The sequence below is a fragment of the Patiria miniata genome, unplaced genomic scaffold, assembly GCF_015706575.1.
Source record: "Patiria miniata isolate m_02_andy unplaced genomic scaffold, ASM1570657v1 HiC_scaffold_13, whole genome shotgun sequence".
Taxonomy (NCBI): Eukaryota; Metazoa; Echinodermata; class Asteroidea; order Valvatida; family Asterinidae; genus Patiria; species Patiria miniata.
Genome location: NW_024037051.1, coordinates 17,076,391 through 17,091,030, shown reverse-complemented (window position 1 = coordinate 17,091,030; position 14,640 = coordinate 17,076,391). Strand labels below are relative to the sequence as shown.

The 14,640-nt window shown below is 41.3% G+C and overlaps 1 protein-coding gene across 1 annotated transcript; it reads right to left on the bottom strand.

The window, feature by feature from the left end:
- Nucleotides 1-2,050: 2,050 nt before the first annotated feature.
- LOC119721429 (transcription factor SOX-17-like) lies at nucleotides 2,051-11,613 on the bottom strand. Its single transcript, XM_038191513.1, has 2 exons — nucleotides 11,298-11,613; nucleotides 2,051-5,708 (listed from the first exon to the last, which is right to left on the bottom strand). Exons 1-2 carry the CDS (start codon nucleotides 11,611-11,613, stop codon nucleotides 4,540-4,542), a joined length of 1,485 nt encoding a protein of 494 aa, XP_038047441.1. The 3' UTR covers nucleotides 2,051-4,539.
- Between the last annotated feature and the right edge of the window lie 3,027 nt (nucleotides 11,614-14,640).

The following is a 14,640-nucleotide window of genomic DNA, read 5'->3' as shown; positions in this document are numbered from 1 at the left end:
AGGCCTAGAGAAAAGATTACGCTTGTTGCAAACAACCTTGCTCATGAACACAATGGGAATGTACAACATTTGCTTTTGCTGTAATTTTCAGATATGGATGGATTTGGGGAATAAACAAAGGGAACATGCAGCTTTGTATCAACTATTGTTACACTGAACTGTTTAACGTTTTGTGTTCGTAAATGTTGGAAAAACTAAGAAAAAAAATCATTTTCTTGTAGTCTGGTTCCCTGACCCCACTTCAGATGAAACGGAGCAATTTATAGACGTCGGGGAATCGTAAGGTTAGGGAACCAGTCTAGCTGGTTTGTACCCGTTCACATAATTATGTGTAACCGATTGCAAACTAAATTTGGTAAATTGTGGGCAGTGTTTGAAAAAAGTAAGTTTTTCTCCCAACCATGGTCGGCCGACCATCGTTTGAAATTGATACAAAAATTCCATTTTTTTTTAAATGACAGCATACCAGGTGCCATGATTTCACAGGATGCTTGAGGCTATTATTCATTTACAGTTAAGTAAGGTGTTTTATAATAATTTGGTAGTTTTGTTTTTTGAAGTTTGCAAATGTTGTATGTAATGTTGCAAAGTGTCTTGCTTAGGAAAGTGAATCTCATAGCTTGACTCAAACCCACGCATCCAAAATACTAGCCTCACTTTAATAGAGTTTAACTTTACTTAACATTATTTAATCATTTGTTATGCATGCAGGGCCCCAGTGGAAACAAGACTTAAACTGTTTGGGCAAATCCTGGGTAAAGAAATGTAATAAATAAATACATAAATAAATAGAATCGACCACGCGGCACTACGCACGCATCATCCCTATATACGACAATCCCAGCACGTAAACCAAACTCATCACGGGGCCCACGTCACGACAGGTGTCACTCACTGCCATCCTCGTCCATCGATGAGTACTCAAGCACCCGGACTCTTCGCTTGCCACTGACAGGTTCTGTCAGAGCCTAAGCTCGAGGGGTCGGTGCACGTGTTTGCTTGGTTAAGAACCCTCGGTGGAGGGACCTTGTCTTCAACAAACCTGCGAGTCATTCAGGTGATAAATTGCTTCAAACGTCAGCTTTTTGTCCTCACCATTACAAAAAAATGTAAAATCTTTTGTTATGTGGCTGTTTCCGAAATCCGTATTCGTTTGCAAATCCGTTTTCTTCCGTATCAATTTGTCGTGGCTGTATACAAGTTTCCTGTTGAGACTAAAATTGATCTACATGTATATCGAAATGGACCAATGCCAGAAACTAATTACGCGGAATATATCCACAATTTATTGACCTGAAATTATTGGACTTAGCTGAATGCATGGTGAACAGGTAATTGTAATCCTTGCTCTACCTCATTATCATAATGAGCAGAGTGCCCGCGTCGATACAGTTCTGCAGATTGTATCCGTTTTACGGCAAACAATATTATTGAAGATGTGACATATTAAAGGGGCATAGTAACACTACTGCCCTGCTCAAGGGTGCATAGATTTAAGGGCAAGGGTGGAGTGGGGGTATAGTTAGACCATAGAGAAAGGACAATGGTCAGACTATATAAGCGTCGCGATATTGGGGTCAATTCTGTTTATGACAGTGGCCTACGGACTTTTACCAACAGGTTTGAGACATAATGACGTCACACTTTGTTTACATGTGTGCCTGCTTGTGAGAGAGCTTTGCGATTCCTCTCTCCACCTGGCTCCCATAGAAAAGCGCACATGTAAACAAAACATGACGTCATAACGTCACAAGTCCATTCGCAGTTATGAGGTACTGAAGCACTACAAAGAACCCCATTGACGTTTGTTTTGATGTTGTATTTTGCTGATTTTAAGTTTCCTACAAGGGGATCATGTGACCATCTTTTTTTTTGAAGCATGAAACACTGAAAAGAAGTTGCTCTTAAGATCTTTAAAAACAATATAGATTGGACAAGACAAAAAGTCGGATACAATATTGACTGCTCAAGTCAAATCTGATTGAGTTTTTCACTTCAGCGAGTGAGACAAGTCTTGAAAGCTCAAATTACAACGCCATTTTCCAGACACTTTTCTTTGTTTTAGAATAAAAGTCAGTTGGTTTATTTTACCTCAAATCATAGAAAAAGCCCTCTCAATGATGATCAGAAATTGAACATCTTAATAATAACAACAACCGACTCCATCTACACTTTTTTTTCTCTAAACTTTACAATGCACGGACGAATCCGGTGCAACTTGAAAATGTTTTCATTAAATACTTCTACAACTTTTTTTTCTTATTCAGCCGAAAACAAGATGGCGAACCAGCGCCAAACTTAACAACACCTCATCAATTGCATCAAACTCTCACACTTTAAAAATCAATATAATTCTGTATTTTTGTTTGAAAGTATTTTTTCTCATATACCATGATTTTTTTTTAGGGCAAACCAATCCTTCATATTCCATTCATTGTGAATTTGTACCATCTTTATGACTCTTTCTCATTACAGATAGTCGGTTGCAAAGACAATAAAAATTGTTACAAATGTACAAAGACCGACTTGTATTCTAAATGATACATTTTTTTCCTTAAAACCATGTTAGTATAACCACACACACCAAAATATTCGACAGTATAATACTGCAATATTCTCGGAAGACATACTAAGGAAGCTACAGTGATTATTGTATTTTGTCCCGCCCAAAACAAATTGGTTGAAAAGCTTCAGTGCCCGCGTCACATTTCACGGGTTACCAAAAACCAAAATCGTGACTGAGACCTGTGCAAAAATTGCCGGGCACCACGAAACGCTTCAACCAATCACGGGAAGGGAACACAGTATATATGAATATTCACGAAGAGAAGGAAAGATTCCTCGGCGCCAAACAACTGAAGTGCCATTCCCCCAAATGTGTGAACCACACGGCATTTTGGCGGGAAAAATCCATAAGGCACGCGTTCAAAAAGACCCACATCTGAAGTCTCGCTCCCTAAAGAGCCCCTGATTCAAGTGACCCTCTGATCTTGCATTCAAGACATATCGGTTTTCCAACTCAGGAAGAGCCAGCCATATTCTCTTCTCAGCGGCAACACGATTGCTTCCTCTTCGAGTTGAATGCAAGATCCCAAGGGGACCTCTCTAAGATGCTTTTACAAGAGCAGAGGGACCCTTGATCGGGAAAGATGGAGCCTTTAATCTCCTCAACATCTCAAGATGGCTCATCATCTTCAGAAGTACAATGTATTAAAAACAAAACCTCCAACAGAATCTCAACTCTTCAAGTTCTCAACATCTGAATTCCAAACAAACTTACACCCAACCTTTAAAAAAAAAGGCAGCAAAATTATCCTTATCTTAAAACTCGTTCTAATGCCCAGGTCAGCTCGAAAACTCTTGCGAAATATTTATCATCTACACAAATAAAATAATCAGATAACATTGGTCTTTATCATAATACTGCTGACATCTTTACAAATTAACAAGAGTTCAAAAGTTAAACACAAGGCGAGAAACAAACAAAAAAATTTAAGCTGTTTAGAGTTCTGTATACAAGTGGAAAATTACTTGGTACATAACAAAATGCATTAATTATGATGGAATTTTTTATATCAAAACAATTATGTGCATAACCTGAAATTGATCAAACTCAAAAACAAAAACAAATAAAAACTTAAAATCAGGCTTAAGAACTCTTTTCACAATCTATTCACTACCTGTTCAGATGCAGCATTTTTTTTTTTAATACATTGACCCGGGTCCCGTGCAATTACTAGAGAAAATTCATACCAAGGAATGTTGATAACGTCATTTTGTTTATAAACAAAATACATCATCCAGCCAAGGTGAACTTGTAGCGGACCCTCCAACCGCACGTGACCCCGCCAAAATTGCACATTCTAACAAAAAAGCACTCACTCTATATAGGAACATCACAAGAAAGTTGTCATTAATTTGGTCTACGAATATCTAGTTTTTGAGTTTGCACCTACTTGCTTTTGCGGCTCTTAAAAAAAGGTGAAACTACCAAAATAAACAACACAACATAATAACTTAATACTAACCAATTAATGAACCTATACATGTTTTCTTTGTACAACTCCACAAGTGAAACACAATCAAGTTTTCTTGAACAAAAACTTTAAGGAAGCATTTAACGGGATCAAACACAACTTCCTGTATAAAGGTACTCGAAATAAGCTTGAAATAAGCTTCTTAAATTCTTTTCAGTGAGGCTTTACTTGTGGATACTTGTAGTGAAACGCAAAACCAGATTAAGGTCTGGGTGGAAAAGCAAATTACAGCGCTATAAACCAATAAAAGTAGAGCGTGAACAACCTTTACAAACTCAAGACGGTAAAAGTATTTTAGAAATTCCGAGAAAGCGTTATAGCTGAACAAGTATAACTCAATGTAATCTACTCGTTATTTAAGCATGACAGTACGCGAACCATGCTTGTAAAATTCTCACGTGCAATGTGCAACAAAGTTAACTGTTTTGCTCAGTGAGCGGGACTGGAGAACCAGCTTCAGTCCCCAACTTTCAAATAAACAAAAATGTCTCTCGAATCCACCTCACATGAAAGAGTTTGTCAGCATGTCTGTGGCGAAGTTATTGTCCGTGTAGGCGCTCTGTGGCGGCAGAGAGTCAAGCTGGTACATGTCCATGGGGAGATCGTCACGGTTGAGCTCGAAGAGAAGCTCCGCATCGCTGAGCTGCATCAGCCCGTTCAGAGTGGAGATTTGGTCAGGTGTCAGCCCATTCCCGTTCAGCTCGTCCGAGCTGATCGGGTACTGGGATGGAGTGAAGGTGTCGGCGGGTTGAGGTCTGGCTTGTTGGTTGGTCGTCAGGTTGTTCATCTGCTGCAGCTCCTGCTGCTGCTGTTGCATCAGTTGCTCCTGCTGCGCCTGCGAGAGAGCTTGTGAGATCAGCGACGTCACGGCGCTGTTTTGGTTATGCGGAGGTGCATTGACAAGAGCCCGGAGGCTGCTCAACGTGGCGCTCGCCGACATGTTCATGTTGTCAAGTCCTTGGCTGACCATCTCCGTCTTGATCGGCATGAAGTCACCGCATCCGGTGCTGTTGACTCCATCCTGCTCAACCCCATGACCCTCCATCTTGATGGGGTTGAACTGGTAACACCCACCGTTGTTGATTCTGTCCTGCCCAACCATGGGAGATGGGGGACTCTGAGCGCTTGTAGCGTAAGGCTGCATGTGATTTGGCCCCTCGAGTCCAGGATTGGGGAACGTGAAGACGTTGTCCTCCATCATCAAGGGTGACATCTCCGGTGTCGGAAGACCCATCGCAGCGAGGGGTTCCGAGTAGCCAGTCGCGGTGTAGCTTAAGTCGATGGTGTTGATCGGGGAGACCTTGAACTTGATTTCTGGCATGGCGTTGGCATTGTCCATCGGTGTCGGCGATGTGCGCGGTGTGATGTCAGGCGTCTGCAGGGAGCTGGTCCCCATGTGATCAGGGGAACTGGCCGACATGGAGACCGGTGTGGCAGGCGCTGACAGCGGGGTACCAGGACTGCTGGTGGTGGTGGATCCACCTGCTACCGTAGACCCACCTGTTGGCTGAGCGGTGTTGGTGTTCCTCTTCATGGTGCGCTTGGGACCTTTGCGGCGTCGTGGTCGGTACTTGTAGTCGGGATGGTCAGCCATGTGCTTGACGCGAAGTCTCTCCGCCTCATCAATGAAAGGCCGCTTCTCCATCAGAGACAAGCTGCGCCAAGATTTACCTGCAGAAACGATACAATGGCACAACACCAATTAAGTATTGGGAACAAGTAATTTTGTTTTAATCAAAGAGTCACGTCATGAAATTATACCATTATATAAACAACAGGTGTAAACGCTTCTGTAAAAAAAATTCTGAGCATGTCAGTGAACATGTCTTTATTCCTCAGAGATTTGCGTTATGGTTATTTATTTTCTATTTCTTTAGATTTTGGCGGCGACAGTCTTCCCAAGAGGAGCTGCTTTCACTCCCGAGTCAAGTAAGTCCAGTCAATATTTTCATTATTTTGATATTATATTGAACGTGTATTGTGGCATAGTGACTTGTCAAAAGCTGTTTTCGTTATCCTGGGCCCGGTGCGTTATCAAAGTATCAGGGTCGGGAATGTCCTGTCAAGTTTTTTTCCCGACCGAATTCAATTAGCGAGTTGACTAAATAAAAAAAAAATCATCACCAGAATCGGAGGTCAAATCTTCAGGATAGCCCAGAACAAGGCTAGAAAGATAAGATAGACAAATTCACAGCAGACGGAAGGAAGCAAGACCAGGGCTACCAAGTCCCACACTTGGAAAAACAAGCGCTAAGGCAACAAACTCTTTGTCCTTCGCTTTTAGGGATAGAAAAGATCCCCACGCACACGCATACACGAGAAACCAGAGCTTCCCTTTTTCAACAACTCGAGGCTAGTGGACCCGATCAGCTGGTGGGTGAGGTCACGCGGCGATTAGTCATCAACTCCAATAGAAGCCCAGGTAAACCTCAGAAGAAAAAAAACCTTTAAAGGGATTTTTCCTTTGAGAATGGAGATCTCCACTTAAGCGTAAATCAAGCCATGGTTGATTGACCCGCAGAGAGTAAACGAGTTTCACTCTCCATCCGTGACTACAAGCAAAACTCTAATAAAACCAAATCTGCAAGCTGCTAGTGAAATATTGCTCCAAAAATGTGACTGTCATATCGATTATACAATTCGAGTTTCGATACAATGGAAGCCCAACAAGCATCCTTGTTACAAAAAACTGACAAATAACACATCTTCCCCACGATCAAGCATAGGAACAACATTAAGTTTTTTAACAGTGATTCAGAAACACTTCAATGTTTTAATGTTTTGTAGAGTTGCATCACACATAATCTTAACGGCATGACACAGGGTCGTTTGCTTGACATGCATTCTGTTTTTCCCAATAATAACGCCTCGACATCCAAAGAAGAATGTTCAAAACCTAACCTGTTGTAGTTTTAGCTCGGTGGATATTACACTTTCGAGAACTCTTCAACAATGATTCAGAAACAATGAACGTTTAATGTTATGTGAAGAAGTTGCATTACACATAACCGCTATCATCACTTCAAGTGTTCTATCCAAACCTCACTCAAACATCGCAGGCGCAAAGGAAACATAGTACATCCTCGTGCGACCAGAGAAAGTTGGACCCAAGCCACCATCTCAAAAAAAATCCCAACCTCAGACCACTCAACGCAAACTGAAGGTGCTCCTTTAAAACCTTGTTTTGCTCCCGTCCAATATCCCCAGGTACGTGTGTAATACCTCGCATAAATAACCCCACAGCTCTCTTGCCAGCTGACAGTATCAAAAGTGCCCGCTTGACCGCACACCCTTTATTATATCCAACTCGCAGCCAACCAGTATAATATATTATTAGTTCATAACAACTTCCCCCAATGTAAACAACAGGCTCTTGTATTTGCCACGGCCCCAACACGGAACAGGCTGCTGGAAATCGAGAAAGGAGAAGGCACACAAGGCGGTGCACTGGACCACAAACACAAACCCACAAGTATTAAAATAGAAAGTGCAGCACTCCGATGAGTGTATAATTTCGTTTCGCTTTACAATTTGACATTTATACTCAATTGAAGATATCAACTTTATTGTGACCATTTCGCAATAAGTGGACTAGTTGTTATACCTCGTGCAAAACCTCGAACCCCTATTCACAACTGAAACATAATTATTTCCCCAAACTTCAAATGTGTTGCGCAAGTTGGTCCCTGAACAGGTTTTAAGTTTATTCACGAACCCCACGTGACCAACAAGTAAATGACAGCTATTGGTTGAGTGATTGTGAAAGTGCGTGCGGGGTGCCTCGATCAGTGGGCCACGTGACCTTGAGTAGGAGGAGTCAAGGCGGTTTGCTCGGGCAACCCCCAACGACAAGGGAACTGCCATTGCAATTGGTCGACCCGCAGTTGCGAAATGCACGTAAACAGCACTCATAATCATACTGTGGATCAGAGTCTGTGATCTGTATGCAAGCATGGATTGCATTTGTACATGAGCACGCACATAGTGCATGCACAACGCTTTCAAAATCAGTAATGTGACATGTTCTTGCTCTATGATGCGTTCAGTTCAACATTAGCAACTTGAAGTTACCGGCATGTTTTTATACGACATTGAATACTGTGCATTAACTTTCCTGTTTGAATTCGACATGATGGATGGTAGTTTAAACAGAAGTTTCAGTGAAACTCTGGCGAACGGGGTCATATTTCGTCCAAACAGAGAGAAGCTTGTAACAAAATCATAAAATAAGGGTTTTTTCTTCCTAAACCGAATCAGAATATACTAACATTCCTCCAAACGTATTTAACACTTCTGAAATGCTTCCCACTACTATCACTAGGCTACAATCGTACAATAACCGTGCTTCCAAATACAGAAGACGTATTTACCTTCAAGTCCTTACTTATTCAAGAAAATAACTCTTTTTTTTTTTAAATTGTCCGCATATTAGCTCATACCTTCCCATCATGCTTTGGGGCATGACGTAATACATTGGTCACTTGTGCTCACCCGGGTTCATTATACAGGGCAATAGTTTACTATTACACCATATGCAGAAATGTATATTTCATTATCACACACCACGTATTACGCTCACACAGTACATGTACATGTTAATGCTTCCGTACGACTAAATGAAAACACAACAGTTGCACATCGTTTGATGGCAATTTCAATTTCAAAAACAAGACCTAAAAAAAAATACTGGTACATGTTTATCCACACGGGTTCTCGTCTTAAAACCGCAGGGTTGCAAATGTCTTTTATTCTTCCAATCCCAAAGCGATACTTGCAATATCATCCCATCAGCAAAAAAAATGACAAAGGCTTTCCTTCACGCTAGACCTACGGCATGTGTTTCAAATTTGATTGTAATAGATAGGGGAATAGTTGCTAGTGACTCCATGCAATGCATCATATACAGATTCGCGACCTCTGACTAATACAATAATACCGTATACCGCTTATAGGATGACTCAAAATACACTGTTATGGTGATCCAAATTCAATGTTACAGTGCATTATAGGATATTTTTCTTATAACATCCAACTCGTAGTACAGCAACAACCAGTGCATTATAAGATATTTTTCTTATATTAACATCCAACTCGTACAGCAACAACCAGTGCATTATAGGATATTTTTCTTATATTAACATCCAACTCGTACAGCAACAACCAGTGCATTATAGGATATTTCTCTTACATTAACATCCAACTCGTACAGCATCAACCACTAGCATAATTGTTCTGGTTATATACAAACAGCCCGGAACAGTGTGTGTTTCGATACAACCAAGCACACTTAGAATATGTGTGTGTACATTAGGTCATCAATAATGCTACCATCGCCAATCATGTTGCGACCATGTGCATGTAGAACATGAAAGCGAGACAGACGATCGATACCAACCTATCAATAATGTTCACAATAAACGTGTACCCGCACAGACACCCCACTAGTTAGCTATGTATCCCACTAGGTTTCAGAATGGTTTTTGTTGTTACGGCCCAATACATTTATAGCCAAGATATTTTTGTAGGCCCGTTAATACCGTTAAAGGTCATGTCAAAATATGAACTGTGCTCCAAAGTACTGTACTATACACGCACTGTTGTTTTCCTTGCCTACTAAAAATGAAATAGTTCCCATTGTGACGCAACTTTTTATAACATTTGCTTTTAAGTAAAATTGAGGACTGAGTTTGGAACTCCGGAAGGTGATAAAAACTCAGCATGTTAGTGTCTAATATAATCCTTGGACATCCAGTGTCACCGGTGACTTGGGAGTTTTGACTGAAAGTTCGGTTCTAGGAACAAGATTTGTGAGTGACAGTCGGAGACTCACCGAAGTGCCGAGGGAATTGTATAATATTACGGGGGTCTGTTTTATGTCAAAGTCAAAATGACTGCATGGTTCCTATCAAGGCAGTGACTCCTGCAGTACTTAACATAAACAGTTCACAGCGCTAAAGGAGATAAAGAGATATTTTCTGAAACAACACATGATTATTATGAACAGTAGTTGTCATGCACACACAGCTTTAAACTACGCTGTAACATCCAACGCAAACTAATAATTTGTTCCAGTTTTGTTCAAACCACGAATTCCTGCGATTCAAATGCACAATAATTTGCCAGTTTATGGTCATACCAGGTTTTCCCCCACTTAATTCCAACCATTACTGCGCATGCAATTTCTGAGAAATTTATGTCCAACTTCGCATGCAACTCAACAGCTGTTTACAAAAATAGTCGTACAAATACACAAGCACGGCAATCACATTTCATTTTCCCCAGTCAATTATAATTCCCTTTGCAAACACTAAAATATAATGTCTCAGACGTGAAAATACCTCGTTTCCACTTTCCACACACTATTAGTATTACTATTAATAAAATCTCGCAGCCCATTTAATAAAAAAAAAATCACCGCATTTGGGAATTCAGATCGGCAATTTTCAGGGATCCCTAGTCCGCGCACGGTGTTTACTTGTAACGTGAGTAGCCGAGCTGTCATTGATTTACACGGGCAAGTAAGAGCATCGCTGCGGGCACTGAAAATGGCCTTGACATGGGTAGTGTATTAAAGATCACAGAAAACTGTACAACGCAATGGGCCTGTTGACAACACTGCCAACAAACTGCGCACAATATACACAACACGACCAAAACCATCGCACATGTGTTCAGTTAGAATCTGTGGAAATGGACATACATGTACAGCATGGAGTACATATGGTTCGCACACACATACACATGGTTTACAGCTTTATGTGACAAAATATGCGTCATTGGTATTACACGGAGCACAGACCGCTGTATGTATCGCGCAGTTGGTTTCCGTTTTGTTTGCTCGCCAATCGCATGTGCATAATGATTTGTCAGGGTTCGGCTCCAAGCGTAAATTTGTAAGGGTCCGGCTCGATCCATAAATTTTGCATTGCGACATGCTGGATGGTTGGACTTGACAGTCATGGTAGTTAATGCATGGAGATCGGTGGTTAAGCGCGTAGAACGCACAGGTTTAAACCGAAAAGCAATTTGACACCTGATGTGTGTGTGTAGATTGAAAAAGGGCAAATGTGCTTCTTACGCGCGTGAAGCTGTATCAAGATTGCTCGTACTTGTTTTAATTTGTTGTATGTGGAGGGATGAATAGTGGTTTCGTTACGGAAAAGCAGCTCCGTGTTTAAAATACCGGTAATAAAAAGTTAATGTGGTAGTATTGCAGAGTTTTCTGCTATGGTAATGTAATGGATTATTCATGATACTCACCTAGCATTTTACTGAGATCGGCGTTGTGAAGATCGGGGTTCTGATCCGCTAGTCGTTTTCTCTCGTCCTTGGCCCACACCATGAAGGCATTCATAGGTCGTCTTATCCTAGTTTCCCTCTTGCCTCTGCCGTTGCTCCCAGCATCGCCAGAGTTCTTCTCCTTCATATCCTCCAGCCACTTGCATCCGGCCTGCTGGAGCAGCGCGGCGTTGCCGGGCTCCGAGAGCAGGGCCACGGTGCTCAAACCCCCGCGGAGCATCAAGGTATTCCTGGTCATGTTTAAGTCCTGTTGAAGCATTTCCGAGACGGTTCTCATTGTGCGATGATAGCCGATGTCGTCAAACCAACTAAACTCTCCAAGAAGCAGTAGTGTTTCTCACCGACCGCATCCAGTGAGAGCTCACCAAATTGTGTTGTAATGAACACCCCGGTTTGGGTTATTTCACAGTTCGCGATCAGCTGGAGCAATCAGCTGTTCTGCCTTCATTGACACACTAGTTCTTTAACCGGCATCCCCGTAAGGTCTGTCAGTCAGCGACCAGGAAGGCCCGCCCCCCGTGCGCGTGAACTAATGCGCCTGCACGTGACCTTACAGGGCTCGCACAGTGACGCGTACGTCCGCCCACTTTGTCATGCGGCGGTGTCGGAGCGGATCAACTAGTCTAGCGCCCGCTACGTTCACACCACAATTCTCACTCGCATGCACATCGCACCTGCGCTGCGTGTGTGTTGATATATGCATTTGGCAGATTCACCGATTGTATGGCGTAACGGTAAAATGGAAAACTAAACGCGTGGTTTGTTTATGACCTTGGGATTATTTGAGTTAAGTTGAAAGCTCTCCGGGCATGATTGATTGTGTTTCTGGCACAGTGGTTCGCTGTCATATCATAAACCTCTCGAGCTATTGCGAAATCTCAAGAAAAGAAAGGGCTTACAAAAAAAAAGGCTTTTAAAAGTCGGTATCACGATCGCAAAGTCCATGGTCAGCGTGAAAACAGGCAGATGGGTTGTAATAATAGAAAGTCAGTAGGGTCAAGAGTTGATGCACAAGGAATCAAAACATAATTTAGTAAAGAAAAAATTCCTTTAAATTAGATTTAAATTAGATGTAATCCAGTCTGCTTGATGTTATACCTTTTGGTACTCGGCACTTTTTTTTCCTCAAACTTTGGGCCTACATGTCATGTTTTTGGTTTTTACTAATATCTTTTTGTTCAATGCAATATTTTTGATGTTGAGAGTCCACAATTGACAGAAACACTTCGTTTTGAACTATCCTGCGGAGTCCGACTGACTTTATTTCTAACTTTCTTTGCGTTGTCCGTTGCTCTTTTGCCACGAAATTGAATAAATATACATGTGCGATAAATTTGTCATCAATGTGACCAGATGATGGTGATTCAGCATCAAAATATTCACCATCTTCATCATGACTGAGTAATCGCCATGTTAATTAAAAGTTATACTCGTCAAAACCACCTGTTATGTTTACCTGATTGGCCTTCGTATTCATGAATTTGAGCAATTCCTCGCTTGCGTGCGAACAGTGTCAACATTGAGATGCCAATAAAACGGAATTCCTGTTTACTGTCAATTCCACTTCCCTGAAAAAAAGGGTCAAAAAGCTTGCCGAATAAAACAACACATCCTGCAAAACTATCTCACGGTGTGTTGTAATTTTGTGAATTATTAACTTTTTTTTTATTAAAGATCTTTATTTTATGCGGCGTGTTTCAGCTTTTTCTAAAATGCAGCTTTGCTCATCTCAGTGACAATTTCTGATCCAAGTTTACAATCGCGTTAGGTAAACAAATTCTTACAAGAAATTCCCAGGCTTCCTCGACAATTACCGTAACTGAATTCCTCGCGTCAAGATGATGAGAAGCTTAAGAACATAATCCCTTTCCGCGGAGACATGCAACAAATCGGATTAAACAGGATTATTCTCCCCATCGTCTTTAACAAATGCACCGAGATTAAAGGATTTACTTGAGGGCGACAGTTCTGCTATAATTCTTGATGACGAAGGCCCCTTCGGAACATAGTCGTTAACAGTTAAACGAAACATAAATGATCTCTTGAACTAATAATGTATGATCACTGTTCCCACTGCATGTGCACAGCTTGTTGTCTCTGGGAAATTGTAAGGATTCCCTAGCTAGCTTTGGAATGAAGAAAAGAAGTAACATAAGCATCCTACAAAGGAACCCCCCCCCCCCCAAAAAAAAAAAAAAAAAACAGTTCCAAAGCAAGACCTTCTCTCAACGTTGGCCGTAAGTTTGCCATTTTTTAGTCCACGAACATCGTACATTCGCCCACAACCTCAGAACGTCCTATTCCCGAACCGAGTCCCTCTTTTTTGAATCTTAGTTTCCCAGGATTTCTTGTGGCTGCCGTGGTTCCTCTTTTACAAAGCCTTCGAAGAAAATGCCAAGCTGAGGATTCAAACCATCCCTTTTTCTAGCTCCGTGTTCCTAACGATTCTTGGATAATGAGTTCTACAGCTGTAAGGGATTAAAGAAACACCCTGTCATTCAGATTCCTCCATCTTGAAAAAAAAACCCCAAACACAAAAACCTTAGATCCTCAAATTCCCAAAGAAAGAAGTTTCGTTGCTCCTACATCCCACCCCTCTCCCCTGTCAGCCTGTTGATTCACAGACCCCTCGATCCCCTGTCAATCAAACTGAATTCCCCGTACGGCTATCAATATAACTGACTCCCGGTGCGCACGGAAGTAGTAAACAAGAAAACCGCAAAAACTTGTTTGTCGTAATTATTATTGTGAAGTAAACCCTAAGAAGTAACAGGTCTGCGCTGTATACGACATGTAAACGGGCATGCCTGTACATGTATGTACAAGTACATGTACATGTACATGTACATGTACATGTACGTTGCGCGTGCACGCGTGTAGCAAGTCAATACCAAACAACAAAGGTTCTTTTGTTGTATATTTTAAGTATCTACCAGCGCAACAGCAAAAACAACCCCTGCACGGGGCATAGTTCATGAAAATGCATTCAACTATCAAAACAGCTTTTTATTATTCCTCATTTCACGTACAAAGCCGGCTTTGGGGTCTATTTTGGGATATCAGACAGGAATTGTATCTGATCATAATGAGAGTGCGTTATGTTTTGCAAAAATGTGAAGGGGGCTGAAAAAATTCAAATAACAACACCTATTGTTTTGGGTACAAAGTCAAAGTTCCTTATAATTTTTATCTATTCATCTATAATCTAAGTTCTGTCATGTGTCAAAAGTTTTTCAGTCATTTATATTAGGCCCTTCTTCTTGTGTAAAAAGGTGAAACACACAGTGATAAAAAGACAGTTACT